The 14736-nt window shown below is 40.9% G+C and overlaps 1 protein-coding gene across 6 annotated transcripts in view; it reads left to right on the top strand.

Moving 5' to 3' along the window:
- LOC126403954 (adhesion G protein-coupled receptor L3-like) overlaps nucleotides 1–14736 on the top strand; it is a 278598-nt gene that overhangs the window by 75565 nt on the left and 188297 nt on the right. For all 6 annotated transcript variants that reach the window (XM_050066833.1, XM_050066834.1, XM_050066836.1 and 3 more), the window contains exon 3: nucleotides 372–593. In XM_050066833.1, the coding sequence (XP_049922790.1) occupies nucleotides 539–593 (55 nt within the window). In that variant the 5' untranslated portion in view covers nucleotides 372–538. The remainder of the gene's footprint in view (nucleotides 1–371; nucleotides 594–14736) is intronic.

The raw sequence follows: 14736 nt of genomic DNA on the forward strand, positions 1-14736 counted from the left end.
CGCCTCATCGCTCACTCCTCATCTCTCTGTGGGAGTGATTTGCTGGTAAGGTGGGGGAGTTAACACATTGATGAGCAAACAACAACATAATACCCGAAAATACATTTTTGCGGTTCGCGCTGCCTTTAGTGTTTGCTTGATCACACCCGGTATGACTTCAGCTGACTGGAGATTGAGCAACTTGCACTGTGATGACAACTTGAAACCCACGATGCCATAAGGACTGCGCGCAAGGATGATAAAGCCACGGTGCATCCATCTGTTGTGTTTCTTACTGGAAAAGACAAATTGTCCCTGGAAATGAACAAAGAAGACAATCATGTAAAGTCTTCTGTTCGTCTAACATGTATGTTTCTTATTTTCTATGACAGATTACTAACAGCATCTGGCACCAGAACAACAGGACTTGTGGTCTTGTGGGAAGAGCGGCGCAGTGGAGGGAGCCGTGCCATAAAGGAAGCACCCGATTCGGGCATTTGCCAGCAAAAGACTGAACTCAACTGGGACCTTCGGCAGCGGGCGGTAAGAGGAGGAGGCCATGTGGACCGCACGCCTGCTAGTCCTCGCCAGCCTCTTTGCACCAGCCGCTCTGGGTGAGTTTGGCTCATTAGGGCTTGTGTGTGTTTGTGTGTGTTTGTGTCTACGTGGAGCAGATGCAGGCATAAAAACATACCTCTTGCATTTTGTGAGTGGCGTGGTTTGAAGCTGTATCAGAATTCCATCCTTTTGCTACTCAAGCGCCAGATTCTGTCAGCCAACTGCGATAAAAGCCTTTGACTTTATGTCTGTCTGGTTTTCTATCTAGCGCCTCTTGCTAATTAGCATTTTTTTTCCTCCTTAAACTCCCTGAAACTTTTTTTTCTACACTTTTCTTATGTGCACTCTCTTGTCTGTTCCTTGTCTCTGATTTTTTTACGTCTATTTTTAGATCTGTCCCTCTTCCTCCCGTCTCAGTCTCAGTCTTGCTCTCCTGGCAATAGGAAATGAACTGAAATTACTTTCAAAGAATCATTAACACCGCTTTGGCTTTGTGGCGCATGTTTAGTATAGCGAGAATTGCAAGAGGAGTAAAGAAAAAAAAAAACGACTTCTTTTATCATTTCACGCATTAAGATCTTAAGATTAAGTTGCAAGGACTCTCTTTTCCCGCGTCTCAGTAAATGGAAACCGCCGTAGTTTTGCAGCGTTTCCCTTTGGCCTTCTGTGAATTGTTTCAGAGGCAAACTAAATTAAGTCATTTAAATTCAGATTAAAAGAAATCAGTGGTGGTGGTCGGGTGGTTTGTGGGTGCGTGTGGAAGTGTGTGTGTCGCGGATGGGGCGCTTGGTCACAATCAACTAGGGTTTAGATGCAGGGAGTGTTGGGAGTGGGGCAATAGCCCATAACAATGTTAATTTGATATGGCTAAAACCATTAATGGGAGATTTGAAGCTAATTGAATTGTTTTTGTACTGTGATATCTACACAGGGTGGAGGCAACTGAGCTCATCATCCAGTGCTAATGAAAGCAGGCTACCCAGCTTCGTTAGCTTTGCCTTAATGCTCAATAGGAAGAGGTCAGGGGACAGCAATATGTCATGCGTCTCTCTATAGAGAGCTCTATCGACCAGAGGTTGAGATATTATGGAGCAGCTGATTTAGTGCAGCTCAGCCAATGACAGACCATCATGACCACAGGCTGCAGAATTAATTTTCAATAAGAAATTGCCATATATCCAGGTGCTTGTTTTTTAACACATGTACATATGTTATCAGTTTTTAATTACGTGAAAGAGAACAAGTATTTACTTTTTTGCAGGCACCAGGTTAGTGTTCTCCAGAGGTGTGAGTTTTTGGTTTTAACTAACTGGGTACAAAGCAGTTAACATGGATGGATGGATGGATGGATGGATGGATAGATGGATAGATAGATAGATAGATAGATAGATAGATAGATAGATAGATAGATAGAAAGAAAATTGTCCAGGACTCCCAACATTGCGTCGTACCAACATCCATGATAGTATGCTTAAGTTTAAATAACTATTGCTACATTTATGCCTAGTGTCCACACTACTCCAGCTTCTGGAACCTAGGGGTGGGTGATATGGCCCTAAAATAATTTAATGATATTTCAGATTATTTTTTCGATAACGATATTCTTGATAATATGACAAATTAGTAAAGAAAAAAAAAAAAAAAAAAAAAAAAAATCAAAAATAGTGTTTTTAATTTAAGAAAACAGTATTGCAACAAAACAAGTAATAAGTTTTACATGTTAGTCTAACAGTTTGCCTTCAAATATTCAGTAAAAACTAAACAAAAATGACCTCTCATTTCTTTACTAACAACAGTAACTCAGAGTGAGATTCAGATTCTGCATACCATATTAATAGTTCAACAAAATAAAATATACCACTAATTACACATTTAAACAGTTCACAGATACAAAAAAATGTACACTGGAACCATATGTTTATATAGATCACATGATTTCCTTCTCTTTTAGCAAAATCCTAAATCATAGAGTTGTTTTTTTTTCCCACCTGGACCTTTATGCTCGGCCACTTCTCCTCTAATCATCACGCTGTAACCTGTGACAGGCTGTTATGATACCAGAACTATTGCATATTCACATTTATGTATTTTTTTGTCAAGCCCCAAGCGTCACATAGGTTTACATTACTCAAGGTTTAATCATTTGATGACACCGACTCCTATGTGCGCGTGGCAAGACAGTAGGGGAAGAGACGCTGTGCTGCTGCCAGAGGAGCCGCTGAATGAGTTCCCTCTGCAGGGAGGGTAACCCGCCGTACCTCACTAAAAGAGTCTGAGAAGTCCGGGGCTGTTGATAAAACATTCAGGATGCCACAGTTTATTCCACACTACAGTAGCTGCTTCTCTTTTTGGAACCACTGCAGAGTGTGTAATAATTTTGCTGTCAGTCATGCTTGTTGTTGCCATGCGTAACCGTATGATGTCAATATGTCAACAAGTCGAAATATCGTGAGTATCACAATATAAATTTTTCCTGATATTAAAATATATACCGTTATTATCGTGAACGACATGATATGGCACACCTATTGGAACCTCTGCTGAAACACTGCTAACCCTGCTCCTGTAGTGATGTGCGGGTCATCCCACAACCCTCAGGCAGTTTTGGTAAGCTTGAAAGTATGACCAGTTTCAGACAGGCGGGTCATTATGACTAAGCAGCGTTTTGAGTATATTAGTAATAATTTACAGAAACATTGTGCAACTGTCCACGTCCTACCTTCTCTTCCCCTTTTGCTGTCTTCCTCTCTGTGTGTCTCACACAGCTATCAGCTTTATCATCAGTGCTGCTGTGCTCAGGCCATCAAGTTTGTTCATATATGTCAGCTGGGTTATTGATGAACGCATACGCTTGCAGGTCGGGCATGGCGGCTTGCCTCTCATAACAGGAGGGGTTGGTGCGGGTTTTAAAACACCCTAACTCGTGCAACACTTGACCTTGCATTTGATTAGCATTGACTCAAAAACGCTTCCTACAACAGATGTGTCAATCACACAGTGTGTGAGCATCTCTTGACCCACCTGTGTGAGTCTTCTGTATGTCTGCTGCATTTTAGCTGCACTTGGTGACTTTTTTATTTTATTTCAGGAAGTGTACATTGTTTTCTCACTAGAAATCTATTGTCCACAAACACCATCGGAAGAAAAAGCATTTAAGCTTGTCTTGGGATTAAAGAGATGCATATCGATGGCCCATTGGCTGGATGAACACTAACTGTAGGACAGCCAGCATCGGCCAATTAGAAAGTGTCACGGGCGATGGATGTGAGGCGGTTTAAAGAAGATGGACGTCTGAGAAATGCAGCTGAAACGTGTCCACCGCAGACACCCCGTGACAGCCAGTTTATTTAAAAGAAGTAAGTTGTGTTTTTGCACGTTTTAGCCCATTTACCACGACTCTAATGTATTTCACATTAGTGCGGTGTTACTTTTTCCAAGAATACCGTCGTTTTCTGGATTGCTGGCAACATTTTCCTACCTTCCAGGCCGCCATTGCTTCTAGCGTATGTCCGTGTGGTGTGAAAGGGTCGGAAAAGGCATTCATCAATCTTAAAAGCTGTTTGAACCATTTGGAAAAATGGTCGGCAGCAATGCATGCATGATTTATCATAAATGGGCTGAAACATGCAAAAACACCTGCGCAGTCCTTCAAATCAATCATTCTGCTTTGTTCATACCACAGCAATCAATCACCCATTGATCCCACAGGAATAGATGACAAATCATTTATTAACTATGGTTTTTGGTGCTGTTACAAATGCCCTAAAGGAACCACACTTGAGCAACACCAGATTAAGTAGTTGACATCCCACGTATAATAATTTGGCAGTTTTACGAAGACAAAAAAAAAAAATCATTTAGCAGCCAACCTCGATGCTATAAGCAGAGCCGGCCAGATGTTGCCAGTGAATTGTTCTGCAGCTGGGGAAGCTTGAGTGGGAATATTCACCACGATGTCATTGTGCATGTTTCTCCCTGAGAGTGTTGGAAATGTGTACTCCAGGGGATGCTGGCCTACTTTGGGAACTACAGTCCCTTTTGTCTATACACAGACAGGCACAGGCATGCACACACACGTGCGCTGATGAAGAGCACTTTTTCTGACACACATGTCAAGTTTCACGTATAATAATCACAACATGCTTGCAGAAAAATGCACACACACACACATGTTTTGTGTTATCAAGGAGCCTGTAATTGAAGCGGCGCAGCGTCTTGTCCTTTCTTGTCTTTATTTGTGTGTCAACATGCATCCGACTGTCTGACACTTTACACTTGTCTGAGGAAAATGAGGAATATTTCTGGACAAGCATGATAAAATAAAGTCAATGATAGAACGCAGCTTAAGGAGCGGTGGGGATTTGTGGCTGTGTGTGGGTGGAGTTGTGCGTCTGCGCTTGTGTATGTGATCCCTGTGTGTGTGTGTGTGTGTGTGTGTGTGTGTGTGTGTGTGTGTGTGTGTGTGTGTGTGTGTGTGGCTACAAAGTCTTGCAAGATTAATAAAAAAAGTTCTATCACAGATGCTGTCACTGGGTTGAAAAATAAGTAAAACGCACCCTTGTCATTGTTTTGGTAACAGTGAATAACAATGAAAAAGCAATGTCCCAAACACTCTGGCCACGCCTGAGTAGCACATTAATCATGCGTTTCTGTGCATGTAAAATGCTCCAGGAAGGATTTTGTATTCATTCCACTTAATACCACCCCATGGAATCGGAGACATAGCGGCTATAATGGATGATGGGCTCGTGGACCAATCCAAGAGACGAAAGCGTGAAGTCTGACACATATTTTTCATGGTCAGATACTAGTGCATACATCAAGCCTGGAAGCAGATATCATCCTACCGGGGGGAATAGGTACGTAATGAAGGATGGATGAGACAGCGGGGCAGATGTATGCCTGACGCATCTGTTCGGCATATGTGTGTTTGTAGGTTTTTGTAGCTTTAAAACAGTGTCAGTTAAGTGGTGTTTCTGCAAAGACGGCAAAGAAAGACCCCTTCTTTCATCCATACGACTCCTTGCAGAGTACACAAAGTTGAATCCAAGCCAACATGCACCTTCCAAACACCCTCTGTTGCTCACGTTGAGGTATCAGCACCAATACGCCAAGGATAGCTGCATCTAACCAAACAAGGGCATTAAACCCTAACGTCGGTCTCACTGTTCCCGTACGGATCCACTTAATTAATCTCCTTGTGCCAGGGCAGCGACTCCATCCGCCAAGGCATCCCTGGATTTGCCTAATTTGCTTAATTAATTAAACAAATGATTTATTTGAGCTCCTATTTCAAAGCGGGAGAAAGTTCTTTGTAGAGCCCACTGAGGCATGTACTGTTTTGTTGCAACTGAGATGCCTCTTGAAGCACTGAAAATAAGTGGGCTTTGGAGTGGGCGGGTGTCAATCATTCATTTGCGGCGGCATAATGTACAGGCAGATACAGTGCCTCAGCGCTGGGGTAAATTATATATGCGTTTGAATGTGACATTAGATTAAGAAAATAACTTTCAACACTGTCTGTGTTTTATGAAGGTGAAGGACGGGATGATTACAGTTACATTGTTTCACTCTGGTGAAAGTAAACAAAAAAAATACAGTTTAATGACTGTTGGAAGTTTGCAGCCAAATTCTCAATAAGAAAACAGGCTAATGTATTTTGAGGTGTCATATGAGTGGGTGGTGGAAGGCTACATAAGTTACAGAAGTGAGCCGAGAGAATTGGGAAAACTTTGTGCAGTGCTATGCATTGTGTTCAGATCGCAACAACCAGCTGATTCCCAATGACTAGAGACACTTAGTGCCAAATTGGTCCAAATTATGGTTCCTAGTGTTGGCAGGTGTTGGATTAAACTTATGTTTTTAGCACAGCCATATAACAAACCTTATAAGTTAATAACACAGCAGTTTTTATAGTGTTTCAGGTCGGGCACAAGTCAAGTTTCAAGTCAGTATTCAGTATGCACCATGTATATCTATTTTACAAATGAGACCACAAAGTTTGTCTTTTGATTTACATCGTTATCTCCACTAAATTGCATAGATTTTACTCACATTTTGCATGGCATGAGGCGATATGAAAATTTTGAGTCACAATTATTCCTTCCAACATAATTGTGATTCATGATATTATTGCATTAGTCATTAAAGTATGCTTCATGGCACTAAAACATACTGAAATTATTTAACCTTACATTATGTTAAGAAACAAATCCCGGGCAGGAGACACATCTTTTTTCTTAGTGAAAATCAAACCAGGCAATGGCATCATATCTTTCAATATGAAATATTCCATTGCTTGATCAAGTGAGGTTGATGTGTGTGCAGCCTGTTTTTTGCAGAATCTTCTTTATTGTTGGTTTGCCAGTTGTCTATTTGGGTGCTAATCTCGATATTCACAATTAACTCGATAATGGAATTCACCGATCATTTTAGTGTTTATTTATTTATTTATTTTTAATGGCAGTCTGTGATAAAATCACATATTGTCCCATTCCTAGAGCCAAATATTGTGCTCATACAACATGTACTAGAGCAGGGGGATATAATGATGATAATAATAATGATGATGATAATCACTATCATCTTTATAAAGCGCTTTTCAAAACAGAGTTACAAAGTGCTTTACATGTCAATAATTAAAACAGACAAGACATGAAAACAACAACGTTTTAAAGAACTGATAAAAAACTTGTGTATAAAAACACTGGGGAAAAAAAGACAGTTTAATGTACTTACGTATATGAACTTACAGATAAGGAGAAGACTAAACTAAATACCTCAATGTTGATATTGCAATGATAGGGTAAAAGCAAATAAAAAAACAGCTACATAAGTATGGTAAGTTCGGAACATTACATCACTTTGCTGTAACGTCGCCTTTAAAACCAGGAAGAGACAACACTTAAGATAGTACAGTATCCTTAATCGAAGACGATATCAATACAAGCTAACAAGGATAGTGAATGTCATATACAGTACAGAGGAAACAAATTGATGCTGTATCATATCTGTGTGACGGTGGCCTTAAATCATTTCAGACAAAATGCAAAAAAACAAATACAAAACCAGAAAATAGTTCATATACCAAATGTATAGCTGTAGATTTTTTGACAGCCACACTAGAAGCTCTGTGAACCGAGGGGACATTAATGCCTAAACCAAATTTCATGGCAATCCATCCAATAGCTGTCACAATATTTCACTCAAAACCACAAATGTAAACCTCATGTTGAAGTTAGAGGGAAAGTCAGGGTTTCCAAAGTCATTACGGTTCATCCTCTGGGGCCCATGAATCTCTGTAAAGAGGCAGTCTATCCAACGGTTGTTGAGATATTTCAATCTTGACCAAAGTGGTGGACTGACACTGCCGTTCCCAAACTCTTGTTTCCAGCCTCGTTTGTATGTTTATTTAGTTAGAGCCCAGTGCCAGTTATGCAAGATAGTATGCCTCATTCACTTTGGATAAGGCCCTGAGAATGCAGCATCCCTCAGACTGGAGCTTGGAATGTGGACTGTACTGCACATACTGGGGCAATAAATGTCAAGGCAAGGCCACAAAAGCACTAAACTGGCGCTAGCTGGAAAACATCAGCTCGTGCCCGCTGACATTAGTACATCCCTGATGCACAGTCACTGCACTCGATCTATGCTGGCATGATAAAACAGCACCATCCGTGATAATAAACTTAAATCAGTTTAGTCTTAAGTGTGGGCATGATTAGACAATAGAGATACAGTTTAAACTTCTGAGTAGGAGAGATCTGACTCAAGATCCAGATATTTTAATCTCACAATAGAGCTATTCATCGTTGGTAATATGTATAGTTTAAATAATTTTCTTCCTTGACTTTCACATAAAAGTTTGATCGCTTTGAAAACGGTTTTGATGAGATTCTTAAAAATGCCTTGGGTTTAATGCTTTAACAGATTTTTTATTTGCAACTCCTTTTTTCCTGAAAATGGATTATGCCTTTCCCATAAGCCACACAAGGCTTCCTGAAAATAGATAATAGTGTTGCAGTTAGGGGAAAAAATTACTTCGTTTTTATACCTGCCCTAAGGGTGGCCTGCACAGCTGTCATTTGGATGCCAGCTTATTTCATAGCTTCTTTCTGAATGCTATTTTTTTTTTTTTAGTTTTTACTTTTGTATAGCAGTTTTAGTGGGTCTCGCTTTGTCAGGACATGCGGCCTTATTTCGATAGGACTGTTAGATTTGTATTTAAAGTTAATATACTGGGTTTAAAATCCACTTTTCTTTGTATTCAGCTTCGATTCACACTTCCATGTTATCCCCAGTAACATTTTGTGTGGCATTTGGCATCGCGCACAGAAATCCCCTTCTCTTTTTATGCTCTTCTATAATGAGTGAAAAATCAATACCTGCTTGATATGGGGAATAAAAGAATGGCCTTTGCTGCCCATGGCACAAGTAGTGACTGCTTGACATTGCCAAATTGCTGTCAGAACTTGCAACCCAAGAGGAATGAATGACAGCAACATTAAGAATGGCAGGGTGGGGTTAAATACCCCTGCATGTTTTATAGGTGTCCGTGCTAGGACCTGTGTATATCTTCCAAATAAATGAATTAGACTCCCCATTCATTCAGGTCGGTTGCACAGGCATAATTTGGTAAGCGCTGAATGATGCCATTTAAAGTGGACTTGCAGCTGGCCGAATGGTGTTTAATGAGGACAGATATTGACAGCAAGGTCAAGTGGCAGTGGATGTTAGTTTACATTAGGCTGCATAATGTGCGCGTGCGTGCAGTGCACGTATGTGTTTGTGGTGTCTGGCGGAGAGGAGAGAGAATCGCTTAGTAACCCCGCAGACCAGCTCACAGGGCAAAATTGGTGGGCGTGCAATACCACAGGGTTTCCCACACTGCATAACAGCAGGGGTCAGGCAGTAATTTGGGGTGTGGGCGGAATGTGAGGAGCAGGAAGGGCAAACAGAAACCACGCGGAGAGACAATGCAGCGACCTATGCTTTACTCAATTTATGAAATTAATTACTTTTTTCATTCCTACTGTGAAATGTATACCAGCAGCATATGCTTCTCATCCCTCGCCTGTGAAGCAATCCAAAGCGTCCACATACATGTTTGCATATGTGACATCTTTGCATTTTGACAACATGCTCGGTGCTGTGAAAACTGGGCAGATGATTACATGTTGGAATGTTAGGCACTACAGTGCTATATATGCAAATGTATCAGCTTTGTAGGATTGTCCCCCCCAAGCTCTGTTTCTGCCATAAGGCTTTCACAATCATGGGTGAGGTTATGACAGTGTGTGAGTGAAGCATGTAGAGGCTGTCGCGCCTCCCCACCCACCCACCCACATGATGAATTATTGCTGCAGCAGTACATGATTATAATACATGCCTGGAGGCTATACTATATGCATATTTGCTAATTATTTAGATTACAATCTCCCCTTTTTAAACCACATGTTGCTAATAACATGCCTTGGTATTTAGATTTTTTAATGTGTTTGTGTGTGTGGTGAGGAAAGACGCCTATTAAGGATGTTTATCTCAGCCTGTCAGAAGATTCAGCATGTATCTGGGTAGAGCTGCCCCCCTGATAGTCAACCAAATGTTCATTGTCCAGAAAGGTCATTAGTCTGCAAGATTTCATTGGTCACTTAGTTGCAGAAAAAAACAAAAACAAAAAAAAAAACACGTGAAACTCTGTTAGGAGCTGCGACTTGTCAATATAAATCAAAACCTATATGACTGGACCATGTGGGAATTGTGTGGCCACACTCAGCAGTCAGACAAGAGTCACGTTAATTTCGAGGGCTGGTACCTGCGGTTATTCCACAGGCTAGTTAATAACATTAAAATATTTTCTTCTTGATTATACCAATGTGACTAAAGTAAATCAAATATTTCCTTAATTTTTATTCAAATAGTAAACCAGAACTGAGATAAAAAAAAAATATAACAAGTGGTTTCCCCTTTTCTCCAGTCTTTGTGCTAAGCTAAGCTAACTGGCTACTGGTGGTAGCTTCACATTGAACAGATTATGTATAGATGTCAGACTATCCCTTTAAGATACAACTGCACATTGTGGAGACGGTTGATGCAATGTAAATACTTCCACTGTACATGGTGTTGAAAGCAGGTATGTGATGGGGGAAAGCAGCTAGGTAGCAGGAGAGCAGCGAGTCATACACAATATCTCTCTCTCTCTCTCTCTCTCTCTCTCTCTCTCACACACACACACACACACACACACACACACACACATATATATATAGGAGTGCAGAGGGAGAAGAGAGTTACTTGGAAAGATGACCTTATCAACATTTTTTTTTTCCTGAATGTCACACAAACTTCAGGTCGGAGCTGGTTGTGTATTGATGTTGCTGAATCTCTCTCTCTTATGTTTTTTTTTTTTTAGAGACAGTTCATGTTTCCACCTCTACAATCTAACTAGCTAGCTAGCTCTAGCTTTGTTTGTCCTTCTTTCACATTTGACTGTTGATCAAGTTGTCGTGTTTTTGGCACTGTTCGGTGACATTGAGACACACGGATCTTATTTCAAGGGAAACTGCCCACTTCAGCTTATGTAACATGTTGTTTAATGGCCACACAACAGCACACAGTGAAGTGCTTTTCCTGTTGTCCCAGATGAAATACACTGGTAAGGTGGCCGACAAGGGTCCAAAACATTGCCCTGAGGAGAGATGTGCTGCAGTTTCAGAGACAATGCCAATTCAAAAACACATATGAATATCCAAAATAAATACAGCAATGGAAATATGCTGCTAATGAAAATAATGTGCTGCAGAAAGCCTTTTCAAATACATTAACAGCAAACACGCGGCAAATACAGAAAGACTGCAAAGTCAAAAACACGCTAACCCTGAAAACAAATGCAACAGAAAAATGTTGCATATCCATTCAACGCAGAGAAAGTTCTCTAGGCCTCTAGGGGGAGCACTGCTTAATTTTTTGACTTAACAGAGAGACAAAATGAGAGCATGGATAAGTTAAGTGACCTGGATACAGCATTGAAGGCGAGGCCACATTCATTCCTGTGAAAGTTGCTCAGTGGCGCATAAAACATAACCTAGATGATCAGCAGTGTTTCTGCACTGTGCAGCCCATGGAGCAGGTGCACTAGACACTTACAGTTGCTGAGCATGGCCAAGTGTGACCGAACTGCTACCTTCCGCTGGCCAAGCTGGCTACTTCTGGGCTAGTGCTGCATTACCTTGAATGGGGATAAAATGATTCAATGGTATGGCTCTTGTAGACTTTCCAAATGTTATTCGGCCAAATTGATGGTGAAACAACTCATTTTGTGGGGGTTGTGTAATGACCAAATATATTCATCCACTGATTTACACACGTCTCTTTCACAATGTAGTCTATGGGAAAAAGTCTTTTTGGGTCACAGGACATCAGGTGACGGTGTAATTACACTGTTTGGCCACTACAAACAGCCTGCTGCACTTCCTGGGGACCTGGATGAGAAAGTGTTTTTGTGTGTGTGTGTGTGTGTGTGTGTGTGTGTGAGACGATATAACAGGTACGCATTCTTTTTAAAAAATTTGGCCTTCTTCTTTTACAATATTCCAACAGGGCAACAGATTTACATAGCTCCCCCTAGAGGCCTGAAGGACTTCTTATGTGTTGATTCGATTTCCAGCAATTTTCTGTCGCATTTGTTTTTTGGAGTTTGTGTGTTTCTGACTGTGCATCATCATCATGTTTGCTGTTAATATATTTCCTCTGTCTCTCTGCAGCACATTTTTTTCATTTGCAGCATGTTTCTGCTGTTGCATTTTTTTGGATTTTTGTACATGTTTTTGAATTGCCATCATTTTGTTGTCTGGACACGTTTTGGACTGTTGTTGCGCACTTGCCCTCGTTGACCACCGTGCACTGGCGCTGATGACAGAGTCAGCTTAATCGCACCCTGTCACGAGAACTAGATAGCAGGCGAAGCAAATGAAGGGCATATTGTTTTTAAAAAACTGTGTTTAACAGTACAGTAACAGCACCTGAACAACAGTCTCTGCTTTCATTTGCACATTGTCGATAAATCTCTGTTGTTGTAAATCTTATAGACTTGTATTTTTCGATGCATAAGGCGTTGTTGTTGTTGTTGTTGTTGTTGTTGGGAGCAATTGAGGGCATTAGAGAACTGCAGAGGGAAATACAGGTGCCTTCCTTAATACGATTCAGAGGACGGAGTGAAGCGATACCACCTTTATTCGACCAACAAAGAGAATAATTGAAAAGTAAAAGGGGTAAAGGATTAATTAGTAATTGTTCCCTTTGATCTCTCTTTCTTATGCAGCACTCGAGCTATCAGGGTGAATTTTAATGTATTCATACACAAACAAAGAATACTAAAGATCTAATGCCATTTGCTTCAAACTAAAGTTCACCACAGATGCAGCAAAAACCAATTACGGGCAAGATGGTGTGTGACCCTGCTTTTTCTTCCCTCAGCTCGGTCATTGAATAAACCAAGCATGCACAGTAACTGGTGATTTTGTCTCAGCGAATCAATATGAAGTATTGTAAAGTCCGCATTTGGAGCAAAGGGGTGGGTGGGATCAAATGATACTGTGGCACAGATTAGCCCATGAGACCTTGGGGATAAGAGAGAGAAGGAGTGAGCAATAGAGAGGTTGTGGATGCGGTGGTGTGGGGGAGGTGGGGCGATACTGGAGATGGCCTTCAATATGGCCCAGTGGCCTTGTAGGGGAATTCAATACAGCCATTGACAAAAGAAGGCTTCCATTGTGGAGGATCCAGCCTCCTTTGGGAAGCTGTTCCATTTCCTTACTAATTGTGCTCTCATTAAAATAAAAGGAAGGAGAGAGGGGAATGGATAGCGCGGGGGAAATGGTAGCTCCTTGTTTGGAGGGACGCCAGGGTCAAGTAGTTTACAGTTCCAGCGCTTTACACGGGATGGAAAATACACTGCAGTTTATGTATTTTATGTACTGGCATGCACAGCACACACAGATATATGCACATACTACCCCCCATTATCTTCCTTCTTTCCAGCCCTCCCCACACAATAAAACACAAATCTTCTGTACTGGCTCCCATCGCATCCTCTGCAGATGTACTGTATCAAGACTCTTGGGGTCACGGCTCGGCCTCAGTCTCGCACCACAGCTGTCAGACATGGGAGGAGTCGTCAGTTTAGGCCATGGATCACTGATACCCCGCTTTAACATACTCCCTAAAGTATACTCCCTTGACTCCATGCTTAAAGGATAAGTCTGTTTTATTATGACTTGGGTCATATTTTTGTAGTTTTGCCATTATTTCTATTGGTTATGATGATGTTGAACTCAACAAAGTAATTGCTGAGATCACGGAGACCAGTCAGACCAGTCAGAAAAACTTTGTATGGAAGGTTAACGTTCAACAAAGAAGTCTGTTTGCCCAAAACCTGTATGATCCTCTAAGTTTCCGTGGGTTGTGAGGACACTGGGCTTCTTTTTTGCAATGTTGCCACATATAGACACTAGAAAGTAGGGCTGCAACTAGTGATTATTTTCATTGTTCATTATTCTGTTATTTCTTTCTCAATTAATTAATTGTTTCATCTGTAAAATGTCAGAAAAGGGTAAAAAAAAAATGTCGATTAGCGCTTCCAAAAGCCCGAGATGACATCTTGAAATGTCTTCTTTTGTCCAAACTCCTCCGAATTGTCAGTTTACTGTCATAGAGGCCAAAAAATATTCACATTTACGAAGATGGAATCACAAACTTTCCTAGGATATTACTCAAACTGATTAATCATTGCAGGTCTAGTAGAAAGTGATTATTACTGATGGAAACAATGGCCAATAGTACAAAAGTAACATTTAATAAACTGGACTGTTTAAGGAAGTGTAGAGACTAATCTGATAGGTGATTGATGGATTGATTAAGTGCCCTGCATCTGTAGACCGCAACAACAACCAAAATTATCAACTGGCAAATCTAAATGTCGAAATCCATAAATTCCATAACCGTATGTTTTTTTTAAAAAAACTTTTAGTTACTGCTGTCTTTGTTTTTCCTCTCCCATATGGATCTGCAGCTTGTTACAAACTTTGTTTATGTCTGATAGCTCTCAAGTGGTAAGATACTGTATGTGTGTGTATTGCTTCTGTTCAGCCAAACTGTTGGGTCATCTGTTGAATATGCACCCCCGTCCCTCCCCAATTTTTA

Source organism: Epinephelus moara, chromosome 17, assembly GCF_006386435.1.
Source record: "Epinephelus moara isolate mb chromosome 17, YSFRI_EMoa_1.0, whole genome shotgun sequence".
Classification (NCBI taxonomy): domain Eukaryota; kingdom Metazoa; phylum Chordata; class Actinopteri; order Perciformes; family Serranidae; genus Epinephelus; species Epinephelus moara.